Source organism: Schistocerca serialis, chromosome 5 (assembly GCF_023864345.2).
Source record: "Schistocerca serialis cubense isolate TAMUIC-IGC-003099 chromosome 5, iqSchSeri2.2, whole genome shotgun sequence".
Classification (NCBI taxonomy): Eukaryota; Metazoa; Arthropoda; class Insecta; order Orthoptera; family Acrididae; genus Schistocerca; species Schistocerca serialis.
In genome coordinates this window covers 367,042,045-367,056,460 of record NC_064642.1, presented here as the reverse complement: position 1 = coordinate 367,056,460, position 14,416 = coordinate 367,042,045, and the positions used below count along the sequence as shown (strand labels likewise).

At 38.6% G+C, this 14,416-nt stretch overlaps 1 protein-coding gene across 1 annotated transcript in view; it reads right to left on the bottom strand.

Moving 5' to 3' along the window:
- LOC126480866 (armadillo repeat-containing protein 6 homolog) overlaps positions 1-14,416 on the bottom strand; it is an 88,088-nt gene that overhangs the window by 33,876 nt on the left and 39,796 nt on the right. The window contains exon 3 of the mRNA XM_050104244.1: positions 3,328-3,473. Coding sequence (XP_049960201.1) covers positions 3,328-3,473 — 146 coding nt within the window. The remainder of the gene's footprint in view (positions 1-3,327; positions 3,474-14,416) is intronic.

Below are 14,416 nucleotides of genomic sequence, written 5' to 3'. Positions count from 1 at the left end.
TTCAAGAAAAAAAAGCTACTACTTCTTTAGGTTACCTGATTATCGAGATTAAGGACTGAAGAGTCTCAAAGTTTCAAGACTAATACCTATGTTCGTTTTAAATAAGGCTCTATATTAAAAAAGTAGATAATTCTTATTATTTGATGAATACCAATGCAGGCATGTAGATGTGAAGCCAGTAGTTGGACGAAATCAACAACTGTTAAATTTGAGAAACAGCAGCTTATTTCAAAGTAGCTGATGTCCTCCAATTTTACTATACTAAATTTACTTGATAAACACAACTAGCATACGGCAGTGTGGTGGCAGTGTATTGTTAATATGTACAGATTTAAATTCTAACAGCTGCTTTGCTTTTGTTACTGAACACCTTTACTCATTCGACATCACTGAAAATTAGCTCTCAAGATAGGATCTACAGAACATGATAACTCAAATAATCAGTCAGTCAACTTATATTTAGCATTAGTAAATATTTTGTAGATGATAAATGGGAGATGAAGGAATCTAATATCTTTGTATAGGCCAAATTCTTCTATTTCACTGAAAAGGATCTTAGCAAGGATACTTAAAATAATTGCTTTAGGCTACAATATTCTTTACATTAGTACCATAATGATACAATATTTGATAAATTTAAGCCTTTTAAATATCTCATACTAAAATACAGTGTGCTCTTTGACTTATTTCATCATCTCAGATACTCATATTGTGCAATACATGGACTACAATTCATTTCATGTACTCCAAGAAACACAATATTTTTATACACAGCAGACAAATAATTCGCCAGTCTTAATGGTGACAAAACTTAGCCCATCATAAGGACAATGTGAACAGGAAATCTTAAAAAAATGCATGCTGTTTATATACTACAATCTGTCAGAAGGTCTTGAAGGAATATAACACACTATTGTGTAATATAATGACACACTTGGGAATACCAAAGGTAATACGTAGATTTTTAAAATTATATATATTACTTTTAAGTAATTATTTTATGTGTATCTCTTTCCATTAAATGCATAGTTGTACTGACACATTTGAAATTATGTAAAAATATTATGAGTTATATTCATATATATGAAGTCATGTGCAACATTTGGTCAGTTCTTGTAGCTAGATAAAAGACTAAAAGAAAATAGCAAATAAACAAATAAATACAGGTTGCAATTATAATGACTAGCAGTGTATTTATACCTATAGCCTCACAACACTCTGAACTACACTAGTAACATTCCGTTTGTCACCCAAGACTTAAGAAATTCAATTACTTCTTCCACAGAGGCTTTGATTACTTCTAATCAAATCCTGAGATAACAGATATCCTTACCCAAAATCCAACCCTAACCCTAATCCTAACTAACCTAAGCATTATTACAGTTCATCAGTATGCCACTCCTGCACTCAGTCATGCCCCAATAAGACTTTCACTGGTGGATGGCCTGAGTGTAAGACCTGTCCTGTACATTCAATCACCACCTCCTATTGCAATCTTTCCACATGCATTTCTGAACAGATCAAAGGTATGGTCATATGTGCCAATAGCCATATCACCTATCAGCCATACAGATATTCACAACTATTCACTTTTTCATTAGATTACTCACTTCAAAATTAAATTATCCAAGTACATCTCCTAACCCATCCAAAATTCTCAATGTTCTTATACAATGATAAGCCAAAACATTATGACCACTGCCATCTGTGAGAATGAATGCCACCCAGTGATGTTGTAGGTGCAATTGGTAAGGAATGTATGTAAGTAGAACAGAGATTAACGTGGAATCATTCTCACGACAATACAGGGAGCAAATGGGAAACCCACTGATGTAAGTGACTTTCTCAGGTGACAGATTGTTATGATTCACAATTTGGAACAAGCATCTCAGAAGTGGCACAGCTGACTGGTCGTTCATGTGCTACAGTAATGTGCATCTAAAGAAACTGGTTGAAGGATGCTGAAACATGAGCAGATAACAAGATGTGGGGACATCCACACCTCATCACGGAAAGTAGACATCAGACTCTAAGTAGAAAAGGTAGTGATATGTGGTAGATCTGACGACAAAGTACAATGCTGGACTAGGCACAAATGTTTCACAGCACACAGTTCTGCACACTGGTGAACGTGGGGACTCCACATCAGTCAACCCCTCCACGTTCCAAAGTACTGAACGATACGATAAGTTACGACTGTAGTGGGCATGTGACTAGCAAGATTGGACTACAGATAAATAGAAACTTGTTGCCTGACCAGATGCATCATCATTACACCAGGTCAATGGTCATGAAGGTCTATGGTCATGTCAGGATATGCCATCATCCAGGCATCACACCATGGACGCAGGTTAGTGGTGACAGTGTTATGCTATGAGAAATATTCATCTGGTTTTCCAGTGGTCTGTGGTAGTAATCAAATGCACTATGGCACCTGTGGACTATGTGAACATTATTGCTGACCACCCGCAATCCCTTCTCAATGATGTATGCCGCAACAGCGATGGCACTGGACATCAGGGTAGCTGCATTACAAGGCCAGAATCATTCTACACTGGTTTGACATGTATGACAGTGAACTCACATTCATGCCATGGCCGTCATGAATCTGAGGGAACACATCTAGCATGCTATCAAATGCCAACTCTGTGATCACAAACTATCGGCCCATAATTTACAGAAATTGTGAACCTGTGAGAAGACATCTGGTGCCACATACCTACAGAAATCTATTGAGAATTCATCAAATCCATCCTACACGGAATTGTTGTTGTATTGTGATCCAAAGGCAGACCAACATACTATTAAACAAGTGATTATACAGTTTTGGCTCATCTATGTACCTGTATCAAACAGAAAACTTCAACAATGGCTTCAAAACCCATAGTTTGGACTGACTCTCCCTCTCCCTCTTCTTCTTCTTCTTCTTCTTCTTCTTCTCCTCCTCCTCCTCCTCCTCCTCCTCCCCCTCCCCCCTCCAGAAATGGATCAGATACTCTTAATTACCCTGATGGGAAGTGATCCTTTGTTCACACTATCTCCCATGGCTAAATCTTTGCTAATCATCATCCTTTGAACCTGTTTCCCTTTCTAGTCATTTTTCATAACCCTCTCCAGTTCCAACTTTCAATTCATCTCTCCTCCTCCTCCTCCCTCTCTCTCTCTCTCTCTCTCTCTCTCTCTCTCTCTCTCTCTCTCTCACACACACACACACACACACACACACACACACACACACACACACACACTTCTAATCAAATTTCAACTATTTTTAGAAATTTACATTCCATCCAAATGATGAAAAATGATTATCAACTAGCCGCTTACCTCACTATCTGGGAAATTGACCATAACATCATTAATAAATATAAGTCCCCCAGCTTCCTCCACTAGTTGACAGAAATCATTTGTTACTACCAGTGCACTTAATGTTGAAAACAAACTGCTAAGTGTTTCTTTATCATCTGGGTATTCTGGAAAAATTAACATCAAAAGCCATTAGCCACTCATAGAGAGAGGGTTATAGGTACTAGGTAGCAATTGATATCGAAAAATATTAAGAATATCCTATTTTATCAATTAATACCATGACAGTGAACATCAAAGCTAACAAAATTTTAAGAAATATGTGTATCACATTCTTTGAATATAAATTCAGTCGGAAGATTGAATGAAGCAGGTACATCTGACCTATTGATTTAGGGACAAGCAATAAAGTAGTTACCAATTTATTTTTAGCATATCATCTCATCAACTCATTTTAGTACAGTGTTATTTCTGTAGCAAATGTGGGATATCACAAACATGAAAGTATATTTATGTAAAATGTTCTATGATTTGTTGCAGAGGTTTAAGACACAAAAAAATACTTGTTTTTATTTTGGTTACTACAATGTGTGACACATAGAAAAACTAAGAACTTGTTTGAAATTAAATTCCGTGCCCAGCTGAAATCCCATATTTGCCAAACTATGCATGTTTTCTCTGTAAGTTGTCTGTATTGTGTTCTATCTTTTAATGCTCATATTATACTTATTCCATTGTATTAGAGCAATTCATTCGAAGCTGGAAAGCATGTATCATAGAAGCTCTGTTATTCAAATGTAAAACATGTGACAGTTGCAATGAAGATGTATCTGCAGCATTAGTAATTATGGAAATGCATCATGTGAGGGATTACAGACGAAACAACAGAATGCACAGAAAAAGCAAAGTCAATTTTATCTGTCCATCATTTTACATGCAAATTTTGTTTGTCCATCATCATTTATGTGCATTCCCAGAAGGCTACAAATGCCAAAAATGTGTGCAGTAAGTTGTTAGAGGCCTATGAAGATTCTGGACTCTCCAGGAGAACATGCTTACTAAGAATCATTTTAACAATAGTCAATATACTGGGCCACATGACAAACACAAACCAATGATGGTTGGTTTGGCAAATTCAAATATTCCTGCCACCGGAGACGACCTGAACAACATAACTGCAAGAAACAAAATGTAACATTTGCTGCAAATCACCACCTGTTAACACTGTTTTCAGGCAATGTTTTAATGTCATAGTGAGGAATCTTTTTGATAATGCAGCAGCTTTCATCAATGTAATATGCAAATCAGATTGACCATAAAATCTACTAGCTGAAACAAATTGGAACCATTTTCAAGTGATGCTACCACATAATGCAAATGGCAGAGACATTCTTGTTTTGATACAATGGAAATGTAATGATCTGGTGTGTGTGTGTGTGTGTGTGTGTGTGTGTGTGTGTGTGTGTGTGTGTATGAATTCCTAAGGGACCAAACTGCTGAGGTCATCGATCCCTGGACTTACACACTACTTAAACTAACTTAACACTAAGGACAACACTCACACCCATGCCCGAGGGAGGACTCGAACCTCTGGTGGGAGGGGCTGCACGATTAGTGACATGGAGCCTCTAACCGTGCGGCCACTTCGCGCGGTAATGATTTGGCCAAAGGTGTGACTTACAAAGGGGTTGTCAATGACTATGTACCATGTTCAGAAGGTAAGCAGACTCTATCAAGCTAAGAGAATCACAAATTACTTCATTTGAATCTGTGTGAGCCGGGACATTGGACATGCAGTACAGAACCAGGATACTTTCTAACTCTTATCAATGATAACTTAAGAAATGGTTTTCTTAAACACAGTTATATACAAGAATCAGGAAACATAAATTATTTGAACTTCCAAGAAACTACAACTACACCTATACTCTGAAAATCACTGTGAAATGCAAAGCAGAGGCTACTACCTGATGCACCATTTTCTTAGAGCTTCATCCAATTCCATTCAAGTCTGAAGCATAGAATGAAAAATAGCTTAAACATCTGTGTGCGCATTGCAATTACATTACCCTTGTCTTTGCAATCATTATGGGAGCAATATTCAGGATGGGATGCTGTAGTAAATTCCTAACTCTTGACTTAAAGCTGGTCCTTGAAACTTTGTAAATGGGCTTTCATGAAAGAGTTTTCATCTATCTACATGTCACTGCCAGTTTTGATCTTTCAGCAGGATTTGTATTGTATGCACTGAAAACTGAAACAGTTTTGTAAATATGAAGTTAATGAAAAATGCAGTTTTACTCAGATGACTATTTCTCAATGCAGAACAAAATAGAGAATCTGAGCACTACAGCAGAAAAAATGTTGGAAGGGGCAATTCTTGTCACCACTTTTCCTTGGATTGTTACCAACATGCATTGTTATAAATCACTTATGAGAAAAAACATAACAATCCCCTCAACAGATCAGTTACAAAGACACTGCAAAAAACACTTCCTGAGGCAGCATGGTCAAAAAAGAACCCCAATCTTTGACACCTAAGAATATCTGGCAGTAAAGAGTAGGGCTGCAGCCACATTCCAAGGGGTAATGAGTACAAGTAGGGCATGGAGAGCAGCAAGTACATACTTGCTGAATATATGTGAAGAAAGCACAATACACTGCTTTGTTGAATCTGTTTACCAGAGTTTATCAATATCAAGGATAATAGTTCAAAAGAATAGAGTGAAGTCGCAGTCTTCAAATTATTTACAAAACAGGGCAGAAAATGTATAAGATGTATAACAATGCCAATTTACAAGAACAGAATCATATATTTATTTCACTTGTTGAGAAAAATGAGGATAAAATAACAGAAACAGGGTTGGAGACGGTTGAATCAAAGATGATGATGATGATGATGATGATGATGATGATGATGATGATAGAACTATTTGAGTGCACGACATCGAGGTATTTGGTGGCCATATCATAAATTAAAGACTCTTTAAACAAGTAACCTCTTATGGTAGTAGCACAAAACTATTCATTCTTAATGAATATTTTGGGCCACATCAATGAATTTTGCACTGAGACGATCTCCCAAAATACTTAACCTAAGAAGATGGCTAAGTGTGTTTCTTATCAATCTAAAGAGTAATCTCACTTAGATCCACTGGCACTGGAAGAAGCATTACAGTCTAAAGCAGAAATGTCCAAGCTTTTAGCTTACATAAGCAAGACTCGAAGATACCAAATGAAATCAAGAGGCATGTTGCAAACTGTAAAACATATCCTACTCTCAAAGGACTTGAGGGTGAGTTCATCTCAAATCACCAGGTCATGTCAACTCGTGGTCGTGAATTTCTCTGGAAAAAATATATATTAGACCTTTGCATCATAAGTGTTAAGAAATAAAGTATTTTCATTTTATCTTAATTTTTGTAAATGGTACAGCCCTTTCAAAAATATATATTTTGTAAATAATTCTTAAAACAGTAGAGAACAAGAAAATATATTACTAATAAAAAAAAAGTACTGGAGACCTGGCAGATGTTTTGTGTTAAAGCTCCCTCTAACAAAAACGGCCTTGCTGTGCTAGTACTGCAAACGGCTGAAAGCAAGGGGAAACTACGGCCGTAATTTTTCGCGAGGGCATGCAGCTTTACTGTATGGTTAAATGATGATGGCGTCCTCTTGGGTAAAATATTCCGGAGGTAAAATAGTCCCCCATTCGGATCTCTGGGCGGGGACTACTCAAGAGGATGTCGTTATCAGGCTCTACGGATCGGAGCGTGTAATGTCAGATCCCTTAATCGGGCAGGTAGGTTGTTGTTGTTGTTGTGGTCTTCAGTTCTGAGACTGGTTTGATGCAGCTCTCCATGCTACTTTATCCTGTGAAAGCTTCTTCATCTCCCAGTACCTACTGCAACCTACATCCTTCTGAATCTGCTTAGTGTATTGATCTCTTGGTCTCCCTCTACGATTTTTACCCTCCACGCTGCCCTCCAATGCTAAATTTGTGATCCCTTGATGCCTCAAAACATGTCCTACCAACCGATCCCTTCTTCTAGTCAAGTTGTGCCACAAACTTCTCTTCTCCCCAATCCTATTCAATACCTCCTCACTACTTACGTGATCTACCCACCTTATCTTCAGCATTCTTCTGTAGCACCACATTTCGAAAGCTTCTATTCTCTTCTTGTCCAAACTATTTATCGTCCATGTTTCACTTCCATACATGGTTACACTCCATACAAATACTTTCAGAAACGACTTCCTGACACTTAAATCTATACTCGATGTTAACAAATTTCTCTTCTTCAGAAACGCTTTCCTTACCATTGCCAGTCTACATTTTATGTCCTCTCTACTTCGACCATAAACAGTTATTTTACTCCCTAATAGCAAAACTCCTTTACTACTTTAAGTGTCTCATTTCCTAATCTAATCCCCTCAGCATCACCCGATTTAATTTGACTACATTCCATTATCCTCATTTTGCTTTTGTTGATGTTCATCTTATATCCTCCTTTCAAGACACTGTCCATTCTGTTCAACTGCTCTTCCAAGTCCTTTACTGTCTCTGACAATTACAATGTCATCGGCGAACCTCAATGTTTTTATTTCTTCTCCATGGATTTTAATACCTACTCTGAATTTTTCTTTTGTTTCCTTCACTGCTTGCTCAATATACAGATTGAATAACATCGGGGAGAGGCTACAACCCTGTCTCACTCCTTTCCCAACCACTGCTTCCCTTTCATGCCCCTCGACTCTTATAACTGCCTTCTGGTTTCTGTACAAATTGTAAATAGCCTTTCGCTCCCTGTATTTTACCCCTGGCACCTTCAGAATTTGAAAGAGAGTATTCCAGTTAACGTTGTCAAAAGCTTTCTCTAAGTCTACAAGTGCTAGAAACGTAGGTTTGCCTTTTCTTAATCTTTCTTCTAAGATAAGTCGTAATGTTAGTATTGCCTTACGTGTTCCAACATTTCTACGGAATCCAAACTGATCTTCCCCTAGGTCCGCTTCTACCAGTTTTTCCATTCGTCTGTAAAGAATTCGAGTTGGTATTTTGCAGCTATGACTTATTAAACTGATAGTTCGGTAATTTTCACATCTGTCAACACCTGCTTTCTTTGGGATTGGAATTATTATATTCTTCTTGAAGTCTGTGGGTATATCGCCTGTCACATACATCTTGCTCACCAGATGGTAGAGTTTTCTCAGGACTGGCTCTCCCAAGGCCATCAGTAGTTCTAATGGAATGTTGTCTACTCCCGGGGCCTTGTTTCGACTCCGGTCTTTCAGTGCTCTGTCAAACTTTTCACGCAGTATCATATCTCCCATTTCATCTTCATCTACATCCTCTTCCATTTCCATTATATTGTCATCAAGTACATCACCCTTGTATAAACCCTCTATATACTCCTTCCACCTTTCTGCCTTCCCTTCTTTGCTTAGAACTGGGTTGCCACCTGAGCTCTTGATATTCATACAAGTGGTTCTCTTCTCTCCAAAGGTCTCTTTAATTTTCCTGTAGGCAGTATCTATCTTAGCCCTAGTGAGACAAGCCTCTACATCCTTACATTCGTCCTCTAGCCATCCCTGCTTAGCCATTTTGCACTTCCTGTCGATCTCATTTTTGAGACCTTTGTATTCCTTTTTGCCTGCTTCATTTCCTGCATTTTTATATTTTCTCCTTTCATCAATTAAATTCAATACTTCTTCTGTTATCCAAGGATTTCTATTAGCCCTCGCCTTTTTACCTACTTGATCCTCTGCTGCCTTCTTCACTACTTCATCCCTCAGAGCTACCCATTCTTCTTCTACTGTATTTCTTTCCCCCATTCCTGTCAATTGTTCCCTTATGGTCTCCTTGAACCTCTGTACAACCTCTGGTTCTTTCAGTTTATCCAGGTCCCATCTCCTTAAATTCCCGCCTTTTTGCAGTTTCTTCAGTTTCAATCTGCAGTTCATAACCAATAGACTGTGGTCAGAATCCACATCTGCCCCTGGAAATGTCTTACAATTTAAAACCTGGTTCCTAAATCTCTGTCTTACCATTATGTAATCTATCTGATACCTTTTAGTATCTCCAGGATTCTTCCAGGTATACAACCTTCTTTCATGATTCTTGAACCAAGTGTTAGCTATGATTAAGTTATGCTCTGTGCAAAATTCTACAAGGCGGCTTCCTCTTTCATTTCTTCCCCCCCATCCATATTCACCTACTACGTTTCCTTCTCTCCCTTTTCCTACTGACGAATTCCAGTCACCCATGACTATTAAATTTTCGTCTCCCTTCACTACCTGAATAATTTCTTTTATCTCGTCATACATTTCATCAATTTCTTCATCATCTGCAGAGCTAGTTGGCATATAAACTTGTACTACTGTAGTAGGCATGGGCTTTGTGTCTATCTTGGCCACAATAATGCGTTCACTATGCTGTTTGTAGTAGCTGACCCGCACCCCTATTTTTTTATTCATTATTAAACCTACTCCTGCATTACCCCTATTTGATTTTGTATTTATAACCCTGTAATCACCTGACCAAAAGTCTTGTTCCTCCTGCCACCGAACTTCACTAATTCCCACTATATTTAACTTTAACCTATCCATTTCCTTTTTTAAATTTTCTAACCTACCTGCCCGATTAAGGGATCTGACATTCCACGCTCCGATCCGTAGAATGCCAGTTTTCTTTCTCCTGATAACGACGTCCTCTTGAGTAGTCCCGCACGGAGATCCGAATGGGGGACTATTTTACCTCCGGAATATTTTACCCAAGAGGACGCCACCAGCATTTAATCATACAGTAAAGCTGCATGTCCTCGGGAAAAATTACGGCTGTAGTTTCCCCTTGCTTTCAGCCGTTCGCAGTACCAGCACAGCAAGGCCATTTTGGTTAATGTTACAAGGCCAGATCAGTCAATCATCCAGACTGTTGCCCCTGCAACTACTGAAAAGGCTGCTGCCCCTCTTCAGGAACCACATGTTTGTCTGGCCTCTCAACAGATACCCCTCCGTTGTGGTTGCACCTACGGTACGGCCATCTGTATCGCTGAGGCACGCAAGCCTCCCCACCAACGGCAAGGTCCATGGTTCATAGAGGGACAGGTAGGTTAGAAAATTTAAAAAGGGAAATGGATAGGTTAAAGTTAGATATAGTGGGAATTAGTGAAGTTCGGTGGCAGGAGGAACAAGACTTCTGGTCAGGTGACTACAGGGTTATAAACACAAAATGAAATAGGGGTAATGCAAGAGTAAGTTTAATAATGAATAGGAAAATAGGAATGCGGGTAAGCTACTACAAACAGCATAGTGAACGCATTATTGTGGCCAAGATAGATACGAAGCCCACACCTACTACAGTAGTATAAGTTTATATGCCAACTAGCTCTGCAGATGACAAAGAAATTGAAGAAATGTATGATGAAATAAAAGAAATTATTAAGATAGTGAAGGGTGACAAAAATTTAATAGTCATGGGTGACTGGAATTCGGTAGTAGGAAAAGGGAGAGAAGGAAACGTAGTAGGCGAATATGGATTGGGGCTAAGAAATGAAAGAGGAAGCCACCTGGAAGAATTTTGCACAGAGCACAACTTAATCATAGCTAACACCTGGTTTAAGAATCATAAAAGAAGGCTGTATACATGGAAGAAGCCTGGAGATACTGACAGGTTTCAGATAGATTATCTAATGGTAAGACAGAGATTTAGGAAACAGGTTTTAAATTGTAAGACATTTCCAGGAGCAGATGTGGACTCTGACCACAATCTATTGGTTATGACCTGTAGATTAAAACTGAAGAAACCACAAAAAGGTGGGAATTTAAGGAGATGGGACCTGGATAAACTGACTAAACCAGAGGTTGTACAGAGTTTCAGGGAGAGCATAACGGAACAATTGACAGGAATGGGGGAAAGAAGTACAGTAGAAGAAGAATGGGTATCTCTGGGGGATGAAGTAGTGAAGGCAGCAGAGGACCAAGTAGGTAAAAAGACGAGGGCTAGTAGAAATCCTTGGGTAACAGAAGATATATTGAATTTAATTGATGAAAGGACAAAATATAAAAATGCAGTAAATGAAGCAGGCAAAAGGGAATACAAATGTCTCAAAAATGAGATCGACAGGAGGTGCAAAATGGCTAAGCAGGGATGGCTAGAGGACAAATGTAAGGATGTAGAGGCTTATCTCACGAGGGGTAAGATAGATACTGCCTACAGGAAAATTAAAGAGACCTTTGGAGAAAGGAGAACCACTTGCATGAATATCAAGAGCTTTGATGGAAACCCAGTTCTAAGCAAAGAAGGGAAAGTAGAAAGGTGGAAGGAGTATATAGAGGGTCTATACAAGGGCGATGTACTTGAGGACAATATTATGAAAATGGAAGAGGATGTAGATGAAGATGAAATGGGAGATAAGACACTGCGTGAAGAGTTTGACACAGCACTGAAAGACTTGAGTCGAAACAAGGTGCCGGGAGTAGACAACATTCCATTGGGACTACTGACGGCCATGGGAAAGCTAGTCCTGACAAAATTCTACCATCTGGTGAGCAAGATGTATGAAACAGGCGAAATACCCTCAGACTTCAAGAAGAATATAATAATTCCAATTCCAAAGAAAGCAGGTATTGACAGATGTGAACACTACCGAACTATCAGTTTAATAAGTCACAGCTGCAAAATACTAATGCGAATTCTTTACAGATGAATGGAAAAACTGGTAGAGGCCGACCTCGGCGAAGATCAGTTTGGATTCCGCAGAAATGTTGGAACACGTGAGGCAATACTGGCCCTACAACTTGTCTTAGAAAATAGATTAAGGAAAGGCAAACCTACATTTCTATCATTTGTAGACTTAGAGAAAGCTTTTGACAATGTTGACTGGAATACTCTCTTTCAAATTCTGAAGGTGGCAGGGGTAAAATACAGGGAGCAAAAGGCTATTTATAATTTGTACAGAAACCAGATGGCAGTTATAAGAGTCGAGGGACATGAAAGGAAGCAGTGGTTGGGAAGGGAGTGAGACAGGATTGTAGCCTCTCCCCGATGCTACTCAATCTGTATATTGAGCAAGCAGTAAAGGAAACGACAGAAAAATTCAAAGTAGGTATTAAAGTCCATGAAGAAGAAATAAAAACGTTGAGGTTCGCCGATGACATTGTAATTCTGTCAGAGACAGCAAAGGACTTGGAAGAGCAGTTGAACGGAATGGACAGTGTCTTGAAAGATGAACATCAACAAAATCAAAATGAGGATAATGGAATGTAGTCGAATTAAGTCGGGTGATGCTGAGGGAATTAGATTAGGAAATGACACACTTAAAGTGGTAAAGGAGTTTTGCTATTTGGGGAGTAAAGTAACTGATGATGGTCGAAGTAGAGAGGATATAAAATGTAGACTGGCAATGGCAAGGAAAGCGTTTCTGACGAAGAGAAATTTGTTAACATCGAGTATAGATTTAAGTGTCAGGAAGTCGTTTCTGAAAGTATTTGTATGGAGTGTAGCCATGTATGGAAGTGAAACATGGACGATAAATAGTTTGGACAGGAAGAGAATAGAAATGTGGTGCTACAGAAGAATGCTGAAGATTAGATGGGTAGATCACGTAACTAATGAGGAGGTATTGAATAGAATTGGGGAGAAGAGGAGTTTGTGGCACAACTTGACAAGAAGAAGGGACCGGTTGGTAGGACATGTTCTGGGGCATCAAGGGATCACAAATTTAGAATTGGAGGGCAGCGTGGAGGGTAAAAATTGTAGAGGGAGACTAAGAGATGAATACATTAAGCAGTTTCAGAAGGATGTAGGTTGCAGTAAGTACTGGGAGATGAAGAAGCTTGCGCAGGATAGAGTAGCATGGAGAGCTGCATCAAACTAGTCTCAGGACTGAAGACAACAACAACAACAACAACAACAGTCTGCAGTCACATAAAGTAATTACAATTTTGAAAAATTTCCTTAATGCTGGTTGAAAAAAGTGTGATTTCCACCAATAAGCTATAAAATCTACTTACAATGACTACACAATATGACAATGATCTGGCATGACCTCAAACACGACGTCGTAGTTCAGACATTTAGGATATAACATACACTCAATGAGTCACATTCCGCTATTCATCTGATATGTTTATAGCTGATGCTTGCACACAACGTAAGTTATGGTGTGCATCTCATGGCATAAATGTGCATTTGTACCACTTTTTTTGTAAAAACTGGAGAATATTGTGCACTCAAATACTTAATTTCAAAAGAAAGAAATACAGAGGGTCAAGTCAAGTCTAGTTATCAGCAGTGTCTCTCTTTTGATTTGGGCTTTGACTGTCCTCTTTCCCTCTTCTCATGATTTCCCTGAGCTGCATAAAGTAGATTCTTGGATGATTCTTTTGAACATCAGGTTTTGTGCACTGTCTCTAATGACCTCATCATCAATGGGATGTTACACTCTAATATATTTGACTTCCTTCTTTCCCTTCTCATCCAAACTTCTCCACATATTTATTATTACACTAGCTGTTACTTGAAACTGAGCTTGCATATCAGTAGTTTTTTCATTACAATGAGTGATAGTGAGTAAGTAAGCAATAACATCAGCTGCTCTCACATGTCTGCCTGTTTGGATAAGCATAGCTAATGATGTGCACCCCATTCTCACTCTCTCAAGCTGTTCCAATGCACAATGTGTCAGCATGTGCAGCATCGCTGTCGAGCAGTGTGTAGAGCGGGGCATGTGCAGGAGTGTGCATCTACACACTGTGCTAATGAAGTAGCAACACACTATACATTGTGTATATTATGCAACAAATAGTGTAGTAGTATGGATTAAGGACACTGAAGATCATATAAGCATATTATTCTTTACATTGGATCATATCACAAAGCACCTATCACCCAATAAAAGCATTTTCACAAATCTGATAAAGATCAAATGGCAAAAAGTAAATATCTTTTTCAAAGAGTAAATTTTTTCCCTAATTCGCACAATATTCTCCAAATCAAAAAGTATCTTGTACTACACACTTTCTAAAGCAGCCTATGTTCTTCCAAAGGGTTCAAGCTACCTCCCTACCAAATTTCCTCAAAATTAGTTCAGTGGGTTAGTCACTTTCACAT